Source organism: Hipposideros armiger, unplaced genomic scaffold (assembly GCF_001890085.2).
Source record: "Hipposideros armiger isolate ML-2016 unplaced genomic scaffold, ASM189008v1 scaffold_486, whole genome shotgun sequence".
Taxonomy (NCBI): domain Eukaryota; kingdom Metazoa; phylum Chordata; class Mammalia; order Chiroptera; family Hipposideridae; genus Hipposideros; species Hipposideros armiger.
Genome location: NW_017731836.1, coordinates 367,106 through 382,444, shown reverse-complemented (window position 1 = coordinate 382,444; position 15,339 = coordinate 367,106). Strand labels below are relative to the sequence as shown.

At 49.9% G+C, this 15,339-nt stretch overlaps 1 protein-coding gene across 1 annotated transcript in view; it reads right to left on the bottom strand.

Moving 5' to 3' along the window:
- Nucleotides 1–1,164: 1,164 nt before the first annotated feature.
- The window catches only part of RFTN1 (raftlin, lipid raft linker 1), a 198,128-nt gene continuing 183,953 nt past the window's right edge, over nt 1,165–15,339 (bottom strand). The window contains exons 8-10 of the mRNA XM_019667171.1: nt 13,950–14,053; nt 11,334–11,415; nt 1,165–2,564 (exon numbers count right to left, since the gene is read on the bottom strand). Coding sequence (XP_019522716.1) covers nt 2,166–2,564; nt 11,334–11,415; nt 13,950–14,053 — 585 coding nt within the window. The 3' untranslated portion in view covers nt 1,165–2,165. The remainder of the gene's footprint in view (nt 2,565–11,333; nt 11,416–13,949; nt 14,054–15,339) is intronic.

The following is a 15,339-nucleotide window of genomic DNA, read 5'->3' as shown; positions in this document are numbered from 1 at the left end:
GTATTTAGTTTTTATAAAAAGCATTGCATTTCACAAGGAGTCAGCTGCGATTTGATTCACAGAAACCCTGTGGCCAGTAGGTCTCACCATTGGCTGCACCTTAAAAATCCCTGTGTGTGGGCGGGGTCGGTGGGTGGGTGGTGGTGGCAGTGTTTATAAATCCTGATGCCCAGGCCACTTCCAGTCTCTGGGGTGGGACCTAGGTTATCACGGGTTTTTAAAGCTCCCCCAGTAATTCTAAGGTGCAGCCAATTTGAGAACCGCCTGTGGGACATTGATATTTTGCCAGATTATCAGCAGGGGTGTGGAGAAGTGGAGGAAAAAACAAGACCTTCAGGAATTATTTTAGCTTGGCTCTAGGGCCCAACTTCCTGAAGAATTCAAATTAGCTACAATCACCTTTAATTTTTTTTTCCACAACAAATTCAGCCAACATAAATGTCACTTACTGAAAAATGTACCCAATGCTGAGTGGCATAAGGCCGTCCACCTGGAGGACGCAGCCTAGGATCGTATGCTTTTCAAAGTTGTGAAAGATGGGCATTGTTTTTATCCCAGCCTGCTGCTAACTAGCCTTTTTTTTTTTTTAAGCCATGATCCTCTAAGATAAGGGCTAAGAGGTGATATTTTTATTAAATCAAAATGCGGTAATTGTGGGAAATGTTATTTAAAAATAGTTCTCTTTGAATGGAGCCTTCAGCCTTTCTAAGTAAGCTCTGGGAGTGGGATGCTCAGAAATCAAGAGGAAAATGACTACAATATGGCTGTACAAGGGTCAGTAAATATTTTACAAATGTGTCTTATTCTAGCAAACTTGCAAACGGGAAAGGCTTGCCTCATTAGGTAATTTACTGAACAGCTCAGAAACATGATTAGAAACTGGTGTGGGGCTTTTTGTTTGTTTTCACAAGGTTTGTCTCTATCACCTTAACCTGGTGGCACCTGAATCCCACTTTCCATGTTCTCTCTACAAATCCCCCCAGAAGCACAGTGTGTTCACCTGGCTCTGCTGCTCCCCACAGGAGTTTCATCTTTTCCAAAATCATCATGCTGCCAGGAGTTAGAAACTTAGGAAAAGTAAATGAGGGATGTGAGGACGAGTCCTTTGGACATCAGGTTAGGACTTTTCATTTTGACAACAGTAAATACTCACTACTCACAATGCACTAACTCATAGATGATTTATTGCTTTAAGTAACTAAACAAGAAAGAGAAGAGACAGGCTGTTATTTTGGTCAAGACACTCGGCATCCTCTCTCCAAGGTTTGCCAGTTGCATCTACTTAAAGCCTTAACAATACTTTCTGGACGATACAAACACGTGATAGCATACATGGGCAACAACTTGGCCAATGATACACTGATTAAAAATAGCACATAACAAGGACACCCAACCAGTCAGGTTGCCCTGAAATAACAGAAAGGACATCTGTTCACGTGATGTGCTGAATACAAAACCTTTAAAATTTTTTTTTTGGCATTAATGCTAACACAGAATACTTTCGTGGGCATTCTGCCACGGCCAGGTGCACAAACAGAACGACCTCTTCATTTCCAGATTTCCAGTATCTAAGGGAATACTTTAAGAAAAGCCAGGAGGTGGGTCACCTCCCCTCCGCTAATGTCATTTTCTTTGCCAAAGCATCAGGGTCTGGGGGGTTTAAAGAGAGAAGAGCAGCTGACAGGGCTCCAGGGATTGTTACAATCACCAAGTAGCTGCAGAAAACAGCCAGGGATGGCCACTGCCCCGGGCAGCGTGTGGGAGTGGACAACATATAGCCATGGTTTGGAGCCAGGGAGGCCCATGGACTTGACCCGAATGCTCCCTGGAGGCCCTGGGGGGTGGACACAGGCACTGGATGGTCCAGACCCTCCCACTGAGGAGTGACGGAGCCAGGGCTGGGCCTCCAGCCCTGAGGTCTAGAAGAAAGAACCTGATCTCTTGCATTCTAACACTGGGGCATTACGACACATTTCAAATGGCTGTGCAGAAACCAACACTGTCAGGGAGCCAACCAGCCCCTGGAGGGCCTGGGAGAGCTCACAAGGAGAGGTCAAGCCAAGCCAAAGGGTAACACAGGACACCAGGGCAAACCAGTCCCCGGCTGCTGGCACAGTGCCTCGGGTTGGCCAACTCATAGGGCTTCGGCTCCAACTGCTTGAGACTCAGTTGTCTTCTGCTGTCACAGGCTCTGCAGCCGCTTCCTCAGCACCTCCCTCCCTGGCATTCTCTCCAGGACCTGAGTGCCCCTCGCAGCCCCCCACAGGGGCCCCGCAGTGGCCAGCAGGACCGTTCTGCACGGCGCCCGCCTCCACGCACAGCCGGCTGTCAGGACACAGCTGTTCTCCTGTGATCTCTTGGACCGGGACCTTCATCTCCTCGGAGGCTCTGTCCTCCGGCTGCCGGCTCAGCACACAGTTTCCCATATCTCCTGCTTTGGAAAACTGGTCTTCTAAATTCTTCTCGTTTTCTTCTGCTTGTCGCTTGTCTCTGGCACTGAGTTTACCTTTGGATTTCCTCATCTGCCTGCTGTGCATGTCTTCTCGGGAGAATCGCCACTGAAACTAAAAATCAGAGAGGAAGAGGATAAATAAACGCAGTCTCTGTGAACCTAGAGCTTCACCTGAGCGTCTTTTTGCATTCACACCCACATCGCTTTTTGGAGCAAGACACACAATTCCCAGCATTCATGGGGCAGAATTACCGGCAGCAAACGTCATGGCCCAGACACACCACATCCATCCCGAGAGCCTGGTCCATGCCTTCCATGGAGTGTATTTTAAAGGTGGAATTCAGGGTGTTGTGGGGGCTGAGGGGGACTTCTTTCAATCGGCTCCATGCCAAAGGCTTGGAAAGGGAGGCCCTCAAACCCTATTATTTGAATGAGCAGGATGGGAGAGGGGACATGCGGCCTGCCCTTTCTAAGTGCCAGGGCTTTGGTTGCTTGTTTCCCTTCTGAGCAGGCTGTGGGCCAGCATTGTCTCGCCTGAGTTAGAAAGGCACAGAATGTGGGGTGCCCAGGTCCCCCTGCAGGACCGGCAGGATGGCTGCCCCAGCTGTGAGGACTGCTGCCTTCAGCTGAGCCCCTCTCTGCCGACAGCCTCCACCATCTCACGGAAGGTCACACTCCCTTCTTGGGGCAGCCTATGACCAATGACTGGTCCATGTGGAGTATAATGGAATCCCATCCTCCCTGTCCCAACTTGGGACAGCTCTGAAAGGCCATCCCAGCTCCAGAGCTACCTGGAGGGTCGGCGGAGAGCGCTGCTAAGACTGCATCACCACTCAGCCTCTCCCCTTGCCCACTCTTGCACCCTCCTTACCCCACAGGGGTTTGTTCCTGAGGGCACTCCCCCTAAAAACTTCATCCAGATCTAAGACCCTGCTTCTCAGGAAGCCCGATCTGCAACCAAGTGTTTCCCCGTGTGACAGGGATATCAACAGAGACTCAGAGAAGACTCAGGTCATGCAACAGGGCTGGGCAAGTACCAGGTCACATCCAAGCTGTGGAGTGAGACTGCCTGTGGAAGAGTCCAAATCCCACCACTCACGACTTGTTGCTCAACCTCAGCGTCCTCATCCGTACAATGGGGACAGTAACTCTAAAATCAAGATTGGTAACTTGATTTTCTGTAAAAGCAAGGTCAGTTAACTTCTTCTTTAAAAGTCAGATGATAAATATTTTATGCTTTGTGGGCCACATGGTTTCTGCTGCAACCATTTCACTCTACCATTGTTGCAGAAAAGCAGTCATAGATAATATATAAACAAACGAGCGTGACTGTGTTCCAATAACACTTCATCTATAAAAACAGGGGGTAGGCTGGACATGGTCATGAGCTGTCGTTTGTCAAGCCCTGCCTTAGAGGGTACGTATGTGGCTTCAACGATGTGATAATACATGCCATGTACTTAGCACTGCGACCGGCACATAATATACCAGATACGTTTGCTATTGCCATTAATGACACCAGATGTTAAGTTCCATTAGGTCAGGGATGCCATCTGTCCTATGTACTCCTGTATCCCTGGGACACAGTGCCTGGCGCAGAGTAGGCACTCAACAACTATTCGTGGGATGAATGAATGGAAGGACGACAGAGCCCACCGAGCCAGCTACACTGCGATTCAGGGTGAACCAGTTCTGTAATTTGGAGTTAAAACATAGCTTAGGGTTTTGTGAGGAGGGACTGGTGCATCTGCACATTACTTCTGGTTGATCTCCAAAAAGAGGAATTAATTTAAGGAAGAAAAACAGGGGAAATCATTCCAAGTCCTGCTGAGTGTGCTGACTACATGAACTGTCTGAGGAAGACAGTTTAGGGGCCGGTGCACTTTTAATAAATCTGGCCAAATGAGCTTGAGCAGACATGGAAACACTGAAGGGTGTTAATTAAAGAGAATGCCTTGGAAGACTCGGAGTAATATAAAAGAGGAATGCGTTCTGTGGGCTAACAACTCAGTAAGAACTGTGGCCTTTTTCTCCCCAAACATCAGGGGTTCCCCCAATTTTCCTGAGCAAAAAACCCTCTGACCTCTGTCATTCTAGGGGCTAAGTATCCCCAGGATGGCCAGTCCACTCTGGATGGGGGCCCATAGAGTCAGAAGCCAGAGATCCATGTGGTGTGCACTCCTTGGGAAGACGGTAGGCCACAGGTTCTTCAGGGCATGTCGGACCCAGTTGTGAAAAGCACAAAGAACAAGAGAGAAACCCCAGAGGAGAGAGAGTTGGGTAGGCGGTGACCAGAGTCAGGACCCCCAGCGGCAGGGAGTGTTCTTACTGGGAAGAAGGGAATCAGACTAGATTCCGGGCATGAACATGGCTGCCCTCCAGGTGCAGCTCAGTGACCCATGGCACACATAGGGTTTTAAGTTCCCACCACGGCCATTTCTTTCTACTTCAGTCACACCGTGTTAGTTTTGCCAAATATGGGCTTAAATCTGAGACCTCCTGTGATTGGAAGAAAAGCAACGGGAGGCTTCGGTTCCGAGGACTTCTTGCTAGGCTGGAGAGGGGAGCCCAGGAAGGCAGTTGCACCATCGGTGGAAAATGATTTAAGGCTTAGCCACACTAAATAATTGAGTGCTTTGCTAAGAAGAACCAAAAATGTGCTATGTAAATTTTTAAACATCTGCCACCTTCGCAGAGCTCTCAGTGGTAGAGACTTATTTTCCCAAATAAAACATTTGCCTAAACACTCACAGGACTCTGAGATTGAACACATCATGGGATTTTTGCACTGAACACCTTTTGGACAAGACTGGTAAATTCTGAATATTCCATCAAAGAAGAGAAAAAGGAGCAAAGTATATGCTGAGGTTAGGATTTAGCTTTTTTCCTGTCCTCTTCCACGCTGCCCTCCCACCCAAACCCCCCCCAGACACTCCTTCCATGGGGCCCTTCCTATCATGCTATAGCTGACAGACTTCCCTCTGGGGATGGTCTGAGCTTCTCCCACCTAAGCCATGAGTTTCCAACAATGGCCTGAGAACCCCTCCACAGGCAACACAGTGCCTCTGACCTCCACCCCAATGGTGCCCATTTGGCTGAGACTGCCAAGCATGCATCTCAGCTCCATAACCACCATCGCATGATGCCAACTTCGGACCTCAGAGCCACTGCTGCTGCCTCAGACACCAACCCTCTGTGGCTCTCGGGTCCATGCGATCATGGTTCATAACTGCTGCCTTGTCACACACAGCAGCTGCTGCTGCATTTTAATTCCAGCCCAAACGGAAGAGCCTTCAAAAAAAACAAACAAACTGATATTCCCAAATAGTCAGAGCCTCTGCATCTTGCATGTTTTCTGTAAAAAGGCCCATTAACCCTGTCTATACACAGAACTCTAAGAGTCAGTAGGCTATCAAGGAAGCTGGAGGAAGTTCTGCTTTTGCGAAAGAAGTGGTGAGATTGCTTTGGCTGCAGGCGCCCTGACAGGCCAAAATGTCAAAGCATGATTGTATGGTGGCTGAGACCTCGGTTCAAATCCCCGTTTTGGCACTTGTTAGCTCTCCATCCTTGGGCAAGTTATTAATCTCTCCGAGTTAAGAGCTAGACCACTGTGGATGCTTCCACCTGTGCCAGATTGCATCCCCAACAATTATTTTCTAATGCAAACCCAGACATTTTCTCAGGGGTTGCTCTTGCTAATTAAACAACAGAACATCCCTGGTGCCTCTGGATGCCTGGCCATATCCAGTGTCCTGAAGAAACCACATTTTGTTGGTCTCCTGATAGAACATGACAGGAGGACACAGGCTGTGGAAAGGGCCTGTGGCAGACACACCAGCCACTTTCTCCAGGAACCTGCCTGGACTGCTGGGCAGAGGAGGACATGGGAGCTAGCAGCACTGAGCTGGCAGGAAACTATTCCAGCTAATGTTTTCTGTCCTGCAGAATCATGGCAGAAAAATCTGCCCAGCCAAATGCCTTCTAGTTACCTTGTTTTCTGTGTCCTTGGGTGGCTTTGTGCTGACTCCCCATGCTACATGGGTGCCCTGACCCTACCACAGCTGTCCTGGGGCTGCAGCCAGGTACCCAAGAGGCCGTGTGGCTCCAGTCTTCCTCTTTCCTCCTCTCTCTTTCTCTCCTTTGTGGGCACATTCTCATGAGGCAGGGGAAGTAGCAGCGGCCAAAACTCAGGGACTGTGTAATCTAAAAGCTAACTACTCGGAGTTACAAAGGCAGACTGCCTGTAGCATACCTGCCGAGGAAAGAACAGACACATACCAAGGTGTCCATTATGTGTCTCACTCACACTGTGACAAGGTTTTCCCCTTTCCTGAATCCCCAAAGCAATACTCGAGTAGGCACCGTTAAAGCCATTTTATAGATAAGCATGTCGAGGTTCAGAGAAGTTAAGTAACTTGCCTAAAGAACACAGCTAGAAAAGAGCAGAGCTGAAATTCAAACACAGGCGTCTCTGGCTCCACACTACCCTTCTAGCCTCTCATTCTTGGTGGGTGAAAGGCTTTTTAGTCTCTTGCCCTAAACTCTAGAGAAGGGAGGAGAGGAAGCAAAGGGAGAGGCCACACACCTTTGGATGGCTCAGCTTTCAGACTTTACCGAGTTCAAATGCATCTTCTAGACCAGGAGCTTGGCTCATGAGGCCAGGTGGTCAGCTAATGGAAGTTCAGATTTAACTGCCATTAAGGATTCTTTGGTTCAGTTTATTAATAATAAGTATCTATACTGAAGGCTCCCTGACAGGCCCATTAAAAAAAAAAAATCAACACTGATAAAATTTGGATGGAGGTCCACAGGTGAGCCTAGAAGTGCCCTAAACTGCTCAACTAAGGCACTGGCTCACAGACTGGAAGGAGATCAGAATCACCTGGAGGGCTTCTCCAAACAGATGAGGACACCCCTCCCAGAGCTTCTGACTCAGTGGGTCTGGGGACGGGAGGGAGCCGTTACAGTTCTAACAAGCTCCAGGTGAGGCTGACACTGCTGGTCCAGGAGCCATAACCTGAGACCACCAAGCTAAGAAAAGCACGTGGGCAGAGTTTCGCTGTGTGAGAAACAGCGGGAGGAAAAAAGAAAACACGCCCCTAAGCCTCCCCCATGCCCCAGCCCTGCCAGCCATGGAAGGGCTTCCTCGTCTCCCTCCCTTCCATCTTCACACCTGCTGCCTCATGCCCAGGCTTCTCTTTCTCCTTTAAGCTGGGGACAATCACAGGCTCTAAGAGACAACAAAAATTGCTCCAGATCCCAAGACTCAAAAAGGTGACATTTCGGAAAGCAAAAAAAAGGAGAGGCAGGGATGTGGCAGCCCCTGGGACAGAGGCAGCTTTCCGAGTTGTGTCTCTGAGAGGGGGTCTATAACAACCATGCTTAAAGGCAGCCATTCCAGCCTGGAGGACGTGTTCCATATTTGAGCAGTACCAGGGAGAAGCTCTGAACTCCGCAAACAAGCTGCAAGTTAGGCTGCACAATGCTGGGGCCTTCGCAAGCAGGGTGTCTGTGGATGTGCCACTGGTGCCTAAAGCAAGCAAGGTTACAACTAGCCATAACTGCAGGAAAGAAATAACTGCAGGAAAGAAAAAAAAATCTTTCACTTTCCAGCAGTGTGTGTCCCGAGTTCCATGTCAGCAGGGGCTAATGAATTTAATTCACACATTTTGAACACTGTCCGTTATCTGCCTTCACTTCAGGTTGTTTAGTGGGAAGGAAGACTTCTTTTCGTAGGAACCACCTATTATTACCTTTGAAGGAGTTTCATATTTGCTCTGAAAGCCACACTCACATACACACAAATAGATTTCTTTCCGATGATGAAAAGTCTTGATTGGAGAACTTTGTCTGCTTTGCTGATTAAGAGGACTGTTTCCTTGGTGTGCCAAACTTGCAATTTCTTTTCTTAAATTTCAATGCCAGACATAATATGTATGTTCTGGGCTCAGAATTTTGATTACTCATTCACTGATTCAATAAATATTTGCTGAGAACCAACTTAAAAGCCAGGAACTGGGCATACGACATTCAGGAAAACGGTCTTTGCTCTCATGGACTGACTCTACCAGTAGAGGATAAACTAATAAGCACAAACAATTAGAAACGAGAGGAGAGCTCTGAAAGAAAGGAACGTGATTCTTCCCTGTATCTCACAAATGAGCCTGAAAGGAGAGAACATCATCCTGAGTAAATACAAAGGAAGAGAGTGTCCTAAGCAGAGGGAACAGCCCAAGCAAAGGCCCCGGGGCAGGAAAGGCCCCTGAAGAGCATGAGGCCAACATGGCTGGAAAGCAAACACGGAGGCCAGATCATACAGGGTCTTGTGGACCACGTGACAGATTTCTATCTTAATCTTAAGAATAATACAGAGCTTTAGAACCATTGTAAGCAGTGGGGTGATGTGATTCAATTTGCTTTTTCAAAAGATCACTTTGGCTCTGAGTGGAGAACATATTGGAATGGAGACCTGTCATTAGAAGACTGGAGCAGCTGAAGCAAGTGAGTGTGAAGTGGAGGACTCCAGAGTGTCTAGGACCTAACCTAGACATGTCTTAAGGATTGACTAAATATGGGGAAAGGCGATGTGGCGAGTCAAGGATGATGCCTAAGTGGGCAGGTGCGTCTGGGGTCTGTGGTGGTCCATTCCTTTCAGTAGAGGGAGGTGGGCCAGGTGTGGGGGAGGGGCGAAGTCAGGAGTTGCTGAGATTGTTGAGCAGTGAGTGAGAAGACAGTGAGAGCTGGGGCCTCAGGGGAGAAGGGAGGGCTGAAAATGCAGATAAAGCGTCCTCAACACAAAGGTGGTGAGTGAGGATTTCTCCTTCTGTGGATGAATGAGATTTTCTAAGGAAGAGGTTAAGAGAATGAGAGGAGAATCGGGGCTGGATCTGAATTCTGAGGAAGCTGGTGGAAAACCAGAAGAGTATGGCGGGCCAGGGCCAAGGGGAGAAGGCCCATCAGGAGGTGGAGGCAGCTGACAGTGTAACTGCTGTGGGGGAGCTCAGGCACGGTGAGGACTAGGGGGGGTCACTGCCAGTCACCGGTAGACGAACCTCATGGGAGCAGAATGCTAACCTGAGTCAGCTGAGGAGCAGATGACAGACAGGGATGATGAGATGAAAATAAGACGTCTGATGTAAAGTCCCCTCTCTGGGACTCTACCAGCGAGGTAACCTCTCCAGGTTACACAGAGAACACGTGCTCACCACCAGCCAATCCTTGCAGTGAGCAGGAGATAAATAAGTACTTTTTTTAAAAGAGAAAGCAGCCAACCTTTCCATATCTGTATAGTCCATTGGGGTTGGAAGTTTCTACCGACCATAAAATAAATGACTCCCATCCTCTCTGGATTTTTTCTGAGGAAAGTCATTCTATCTTAGAGTGGCTTAAAAACCCTACCTCTAAAGTCTCCCTGCTGTTCAAGTTTACATTGGCTCATCCCCCTCTGAGAGATGCGTGACCTTCACCAAAATCAAACCATGTGTCTCTGCTTTGGAATCCAACAGCACCACAACCAGGAGAGCTGGCGAGAAAAGGCAGCACCACTTCCCTCTCTTAGAAGGAGAAGAGGGTTTCTTCTGGTGTCTGATGGAGCCCTTGGCTGTGCTGTTGTTGAATGTGACTCTGTGAATACACACAGTCCCCAAGAGCCTCCGGCTAAGTCGCAACTGTGACAGCAGTCGGGCTGATCCGTCTCCCGCCGGCGGCTGACTGCTTCTGGTAGTTCATGTTGGGTTTGGCAGTTGCCTTCTGGTTCTCTGTTGCTGTCACCTGTCACATTAGCATCTCAGAGCTTGGAGAGAGGCTGTCCACCGCACTCCACCCCATCTGGCTTCAAGGCGCCATTTCCTTGGCATTCCTCCCACGAATGCCCCCTCCCCAGATTCGTTGGCTGATGAGGGGCTGCTCCAATCTGTTCACTTGCTTTGTGTTCCTGTCCAGGCTCCATGTCCAAAGAACCCGAGGAACAAGAGAGGGAGCCCAGGGATGGCGCCAAGTGTGAGGAGAGGAGCAGGCCCAGCAGGCTCTGCCAGAGAGCAGGGCCTTGGCCATCAAAGGTGGAGTGAGATGGCCCCAGGTGACACCTGACTTGGGGTTTGTCAGGTTCTCTTGACTCACCTGCTTCTTCTTGAGCAACTGGTGAAACACCCGTGGGAAAAGCACCCTCCAGCTGCAAAGCATGGGGGTGTGATATATCAGAAGCACCTGACACAGGGACGGACTTAGGCTTGACTTTATCAAACACAGGAAATATTCTGAGAATGGCCACAGTCTCTCAGTGTCACCGTGTTTCCCGGATGGTTCGTGTGACATCCAATGAGGGGGAAAAGAACCCTGGCGATCTCCAGGACAGTCTGACCTGAAGGCTCACTGCCACAGGCGAAGGCTGGCTGGCCTCTGTCCACATCAGCTGCTGCCAGAGCCTCTGGCAGGGTCTGTCTGCCCAAATCACCAAACTTCTGACGTCTGAGGGATCCAAAGGGCAGGCCAGACCGCTACCCAGCTTGCGATGAGATAGAAGATACAGAGACGCTGGGCCTGAGCTCAAGCCGTCCCACCCCTCCCCCATCCTGACAGGCTGCAGCTGACTTCATGCCCCTATTTTCAGCCTACTGGGAATACCTGGCACGCTTGAGTGTCCTGAAGAACCTCTCTCTTCTGCTCTTCTGGCCTCACCAGCAGGACACTGGCAGACAAGATCCCCCCGTGCCCTCACCTGTCCCGTTTTGGCAGTCTCAGGCCTGATTCAGTTTGCCAAGGGGCTCAGGTGTCCTTGGGCTCAGAGCCCTTGGAAGCTGAAGCAGGCAACCGCTGAAGACAAATACACTTGAAGATGAAACCCTGCAAAGGAAACCTGAGGAAAGCCATCAAGGTCACTTACCTTTGATTCTTTCTTCTTGATTTTCTGAGGTAGACACGGTCTCTGAAGAAAGACAATCTGCTTGGTGGATACACTGCCCTCCCTGTAACACACACGAAGCTGAAAATGAGCTATGTTATACCTTGGGGAGACCCTAAACCTCACACAGACACTGTAATCCCTAACTTCATAAGGCCGACCACCTACAGAATGGAAGACTGCCACCAAATAGTGAGAGGTCAGAATCAAGAAGTGCCCCCACTCTCCCACCCCCAGGGTATCCTCCCTTGCTTTCAGGGGGCTATCTCAGGGGCCCAACGAAAGTTTTGTGGGTATCCCTGCAAAGTCAGCTTCACAGCTGAACAAAATCCCTTCCCGTGATATGAAATAGCTGTTAGCATCTTGGCCAAATGATGACAAACTGGCTTCTTTAGTGAATCTCAAGAGGGTGGGAGGCCTCTTCCAAATCTGTCTTTGGTAATGAGTTCACAGAGGGGCCTGCTTGGCCCAGATGGGCAGGCAGATGTAGGACCTGGGTGAAGAGCTCTGCCCAGCAGCCATCACAGGGACTGTGAGCTGGCTGTGCACAGGGTCCCAGGCACAGCCTGGCACACCCTCACTGAGCAGTCGGGCCACGTCACTCTTGCAGGCGCACAGGTGAAGGGCAGGCAGAAAGGCAGGGACTGGCATTAACAAGGCAGGTGAGGGGACACTCAGGAGTGCCACCCGTTTTTATGGCACAGTGAGTGTGCTTTCCTCCCAGGAAGGCAGGACCTCACGGAGCTGCCTTTAAAGACAGAAATATTGTGAAGGAGATCACTGTTTGCTCCCCTGCCTCCACTCTTCTGATCACTTTCTTAAATCTGTTTGACAAATGTCTTCTCTGCCGAGGCAGTATGTCACGATATGGAGGGACAGAGGGTAAGGAGGGAGAGGACTCCTGTTTCCTGTTTTATTCCTGGGCTGGGCTGGGTGGTTCCACAATAATGGCTCACTTAGGCCTCACCACAACGTTTCAAGGATTGGAACAGACACCTTTACAGACAGGACATGAACGGTCATTTAAAGAGCAGGTTCCAGAGCCCACAGCCAAGATCCAAGTTCAGATCTGCCTGGTTCTATGCGTTCTCCCACTCTACCATGAGGAGCCATTTAAGGCACAGGGAAATGAAGGATTAGGGAGAACTATTTAGCAGGTGTGACGATCTGCGATGCAGACAGACAGGAACTATCTGCACCCTCGGGGCTTAGCTCAGAACCAGATAGAGCATCCCATTCAAGTACATTCTCATTGTGATGCCTGTCCTCTGGGATGGATGGTGGGGCAGGCGTTCTTCTAGCTTACGGACTAGGAAACAGACTCAGAGAAGCTACATGACTTGATTGAGGTGGCAGACTCAGGACTTGGGTTCAAGTTTGCAGGCCACAAATCCAGGGTTCTTTCCACTCCATTGCTTCACCCTATGCCCCTACAAGTCTTGGCTGAGAAATAATATGGTGGCTCTCAGTGGCCAAGGGGCCCAAAGGTGGCTGCAGACTGGCTCCTGTAGGTACACAGACCCGCCATGACCCAGTGTCAGGAGAGAAACATGATGAGGGCCCAAATGGGCTTGCAAAGGGACCCTGGAAAGACATTGTTTGTCAGCATCATTCTGCACAGTCTGTGCCCTGGGGCTGCACTGCCCTGGCATATCCCCAGATCACCAGCTTTGCCTCATGTAGTCCACCACCCTGCAGTGGTGGGTATGCAACAGGACTTGGGGAAGGTGGGGCATCCCTATAGGTCAGCAAAGAGGCAGCCTGGTGTAGAAGGAACCCTTGACTCTGCAGCCTGAGTGAAGTTTTCTAGTCCTAGGTTCTGCCACTTACTGGCTGTGTGGCCTTAGGTATGTGATTGAGCCTCAGTTTCCTCATCTGTTAAATGGCAATCACATATATGCTCACAACCCCACAGAATAGTTAGGACTAGTTTAGATAGCAAACCCAAAATATAGGTGAAAGGCCTTTTAGAGTTGGTATGACTCAGACAAGCCATGGACTCAAGGGCTGATGGGCAGGGCCAAGGGTGGACAGATGACCATGAGTGTGAAACTGTAAGGAGTTCCACAAGCAAGGGCCAAGTCTTCAGGTTTTCACATCTTCGGGGGGCTGCTGACCAGTGCTATGATCTTGGGCAAGTCCTTCCACCTCCCTGGCCACCACTATCCTCAGCTGTAAAATGGGTTTAATTTTAAAAAGTCCACCTCACGGGATTTTTGAGGATTGAATGGGATTTTAGACATAAAGTGCCTACCTAGCCCAGCAGAGGGCACATAGTAGGTGCTGGGTTTCTTTCGCATCTAAGAGCCCTGTGTCCTCAGTCCAGGCAGCTCATCTTTGACATGTTGGGTAGTAATGATTCACTGGCCAAGGCTCCCCATGTGGGAAGAGGGGTACAGAGGAGTGCTCCGGGGAAAAGAGGGTTAAGAATCTGAAACCCTAGCTCTGCCACTTCCCAGCTTGAGAGTTTATGTAACCACACCAGCCTCACCAGCTTGTCACAGGATTAAATAAGTTATATACATGAAGTACTTATTGGGAACAGTGCCTAGCACAGAGTAAATGTTCAATAATAATAATAATGGCTGTTATTGTTACCTGTTAGTCTTGACGACAGGAGTTGGTAGCACACAGGTGAGCTGCCAACCATAAGCTGCCAGTGAGTTCAGCAGGGGCACGTAGTCTGTCTGCACCTCGACACCCTAAGGGAGAAAGGCCACCGTGAAGGATGCTGTTGCCTCGAACTGACACCTAAGTGACTGAGAGGGGGCTGTTCAACCTACCAACTCAACCAAGCAGAAAAAGGTGGGGGGTCCTGCAGGTTGGAGGCCCTGGCTCTGGTTACATTCACGGAGTTCAGAACCCAAACACCAACATGGGACCTTTTTCACGGCCCCATCTCAGTCTGAGTATTGGCAAGGAATTAGAGCCAAAGGATTGATCCATTGATGTTGTTTTATTCTTGTCTAGACAAACAGCCTCTTGTGAGCTCCAATGAAGCACAATCACTTTGCCCCAATGATGTATTCAGGGCATATGACAACACACGCTGCTCTGGATCATTTTGGAGAGTGTCGTGGGAGTTAAATTACATTTGACAAATGATCAAGTCACTTGCATCCAGCCACAGCAGACACACACACACCCCCTGCATGTGCACACACACAGAAGGAGCTTCACCTGTGTTATGCAGCCTGCCACAAAGGGGTAAATGCCTGTATTTTATTTCAAATCAGTGTGGGTGGCAGGGAGACTTGCCTAACACATGCCTTTGAATTTCGAAGCTCAGTCCTGCTCCCACAGGGAGAGAACCCCAAAGTGAGGCCACCGCACTAGATTCCACATCACGCTTTCTTCCTGCATCAGGCCTAATGTCTTAATCTGGGATCCTCACTGGACTCTCAAAGGGCAGGCTCCACCCCCATCCTGTGTCTCCGCTGGACTCCCCATGTCAGTTAGGTTGGCTTCTGAGCATCTCAAACGTGTGTCCAGGTTCCTTCCAACTGAGGTGGCCACATGGATTCATTCAGCTAATATTTGGGAACTGCGGTGGGTACAAAAGGTGACGAAGGTCCTGTCCTGCTGCTGGAGCTCACAGTCCAGCAGAGGCAACAGTACACACACACACACACATGCAACCAAAATACACCATGGCCTGCTGGCAGGGCCACGAGGCTTCCACGGTCAGCGGAAGAGGAAGGAGGCAGGCCGTGGTCAAGGCGGGCTGCCTGGGGCTCAGAGCTGGGCAGAAACCTGACAGGCGGAGCCGAGCCGGGGAAGGGGCACTCCAGGGGAGAATTCCAACATGTACAAATTAAAGACCATGCTGGGGAGGGTGGGTTTAACTTGGGGGCTTCACCTTGCAGCGGGGCCATCCGTGGTGACAGGCAGACCTGCTGAAGGCCTTTGGCGAACAGAACTAGCGCGCCTGGCTGCCTTGGGTTAGGGTGCTGACCAGCCTTGCCTCTTCAAATGGCTTTTAAGGCTC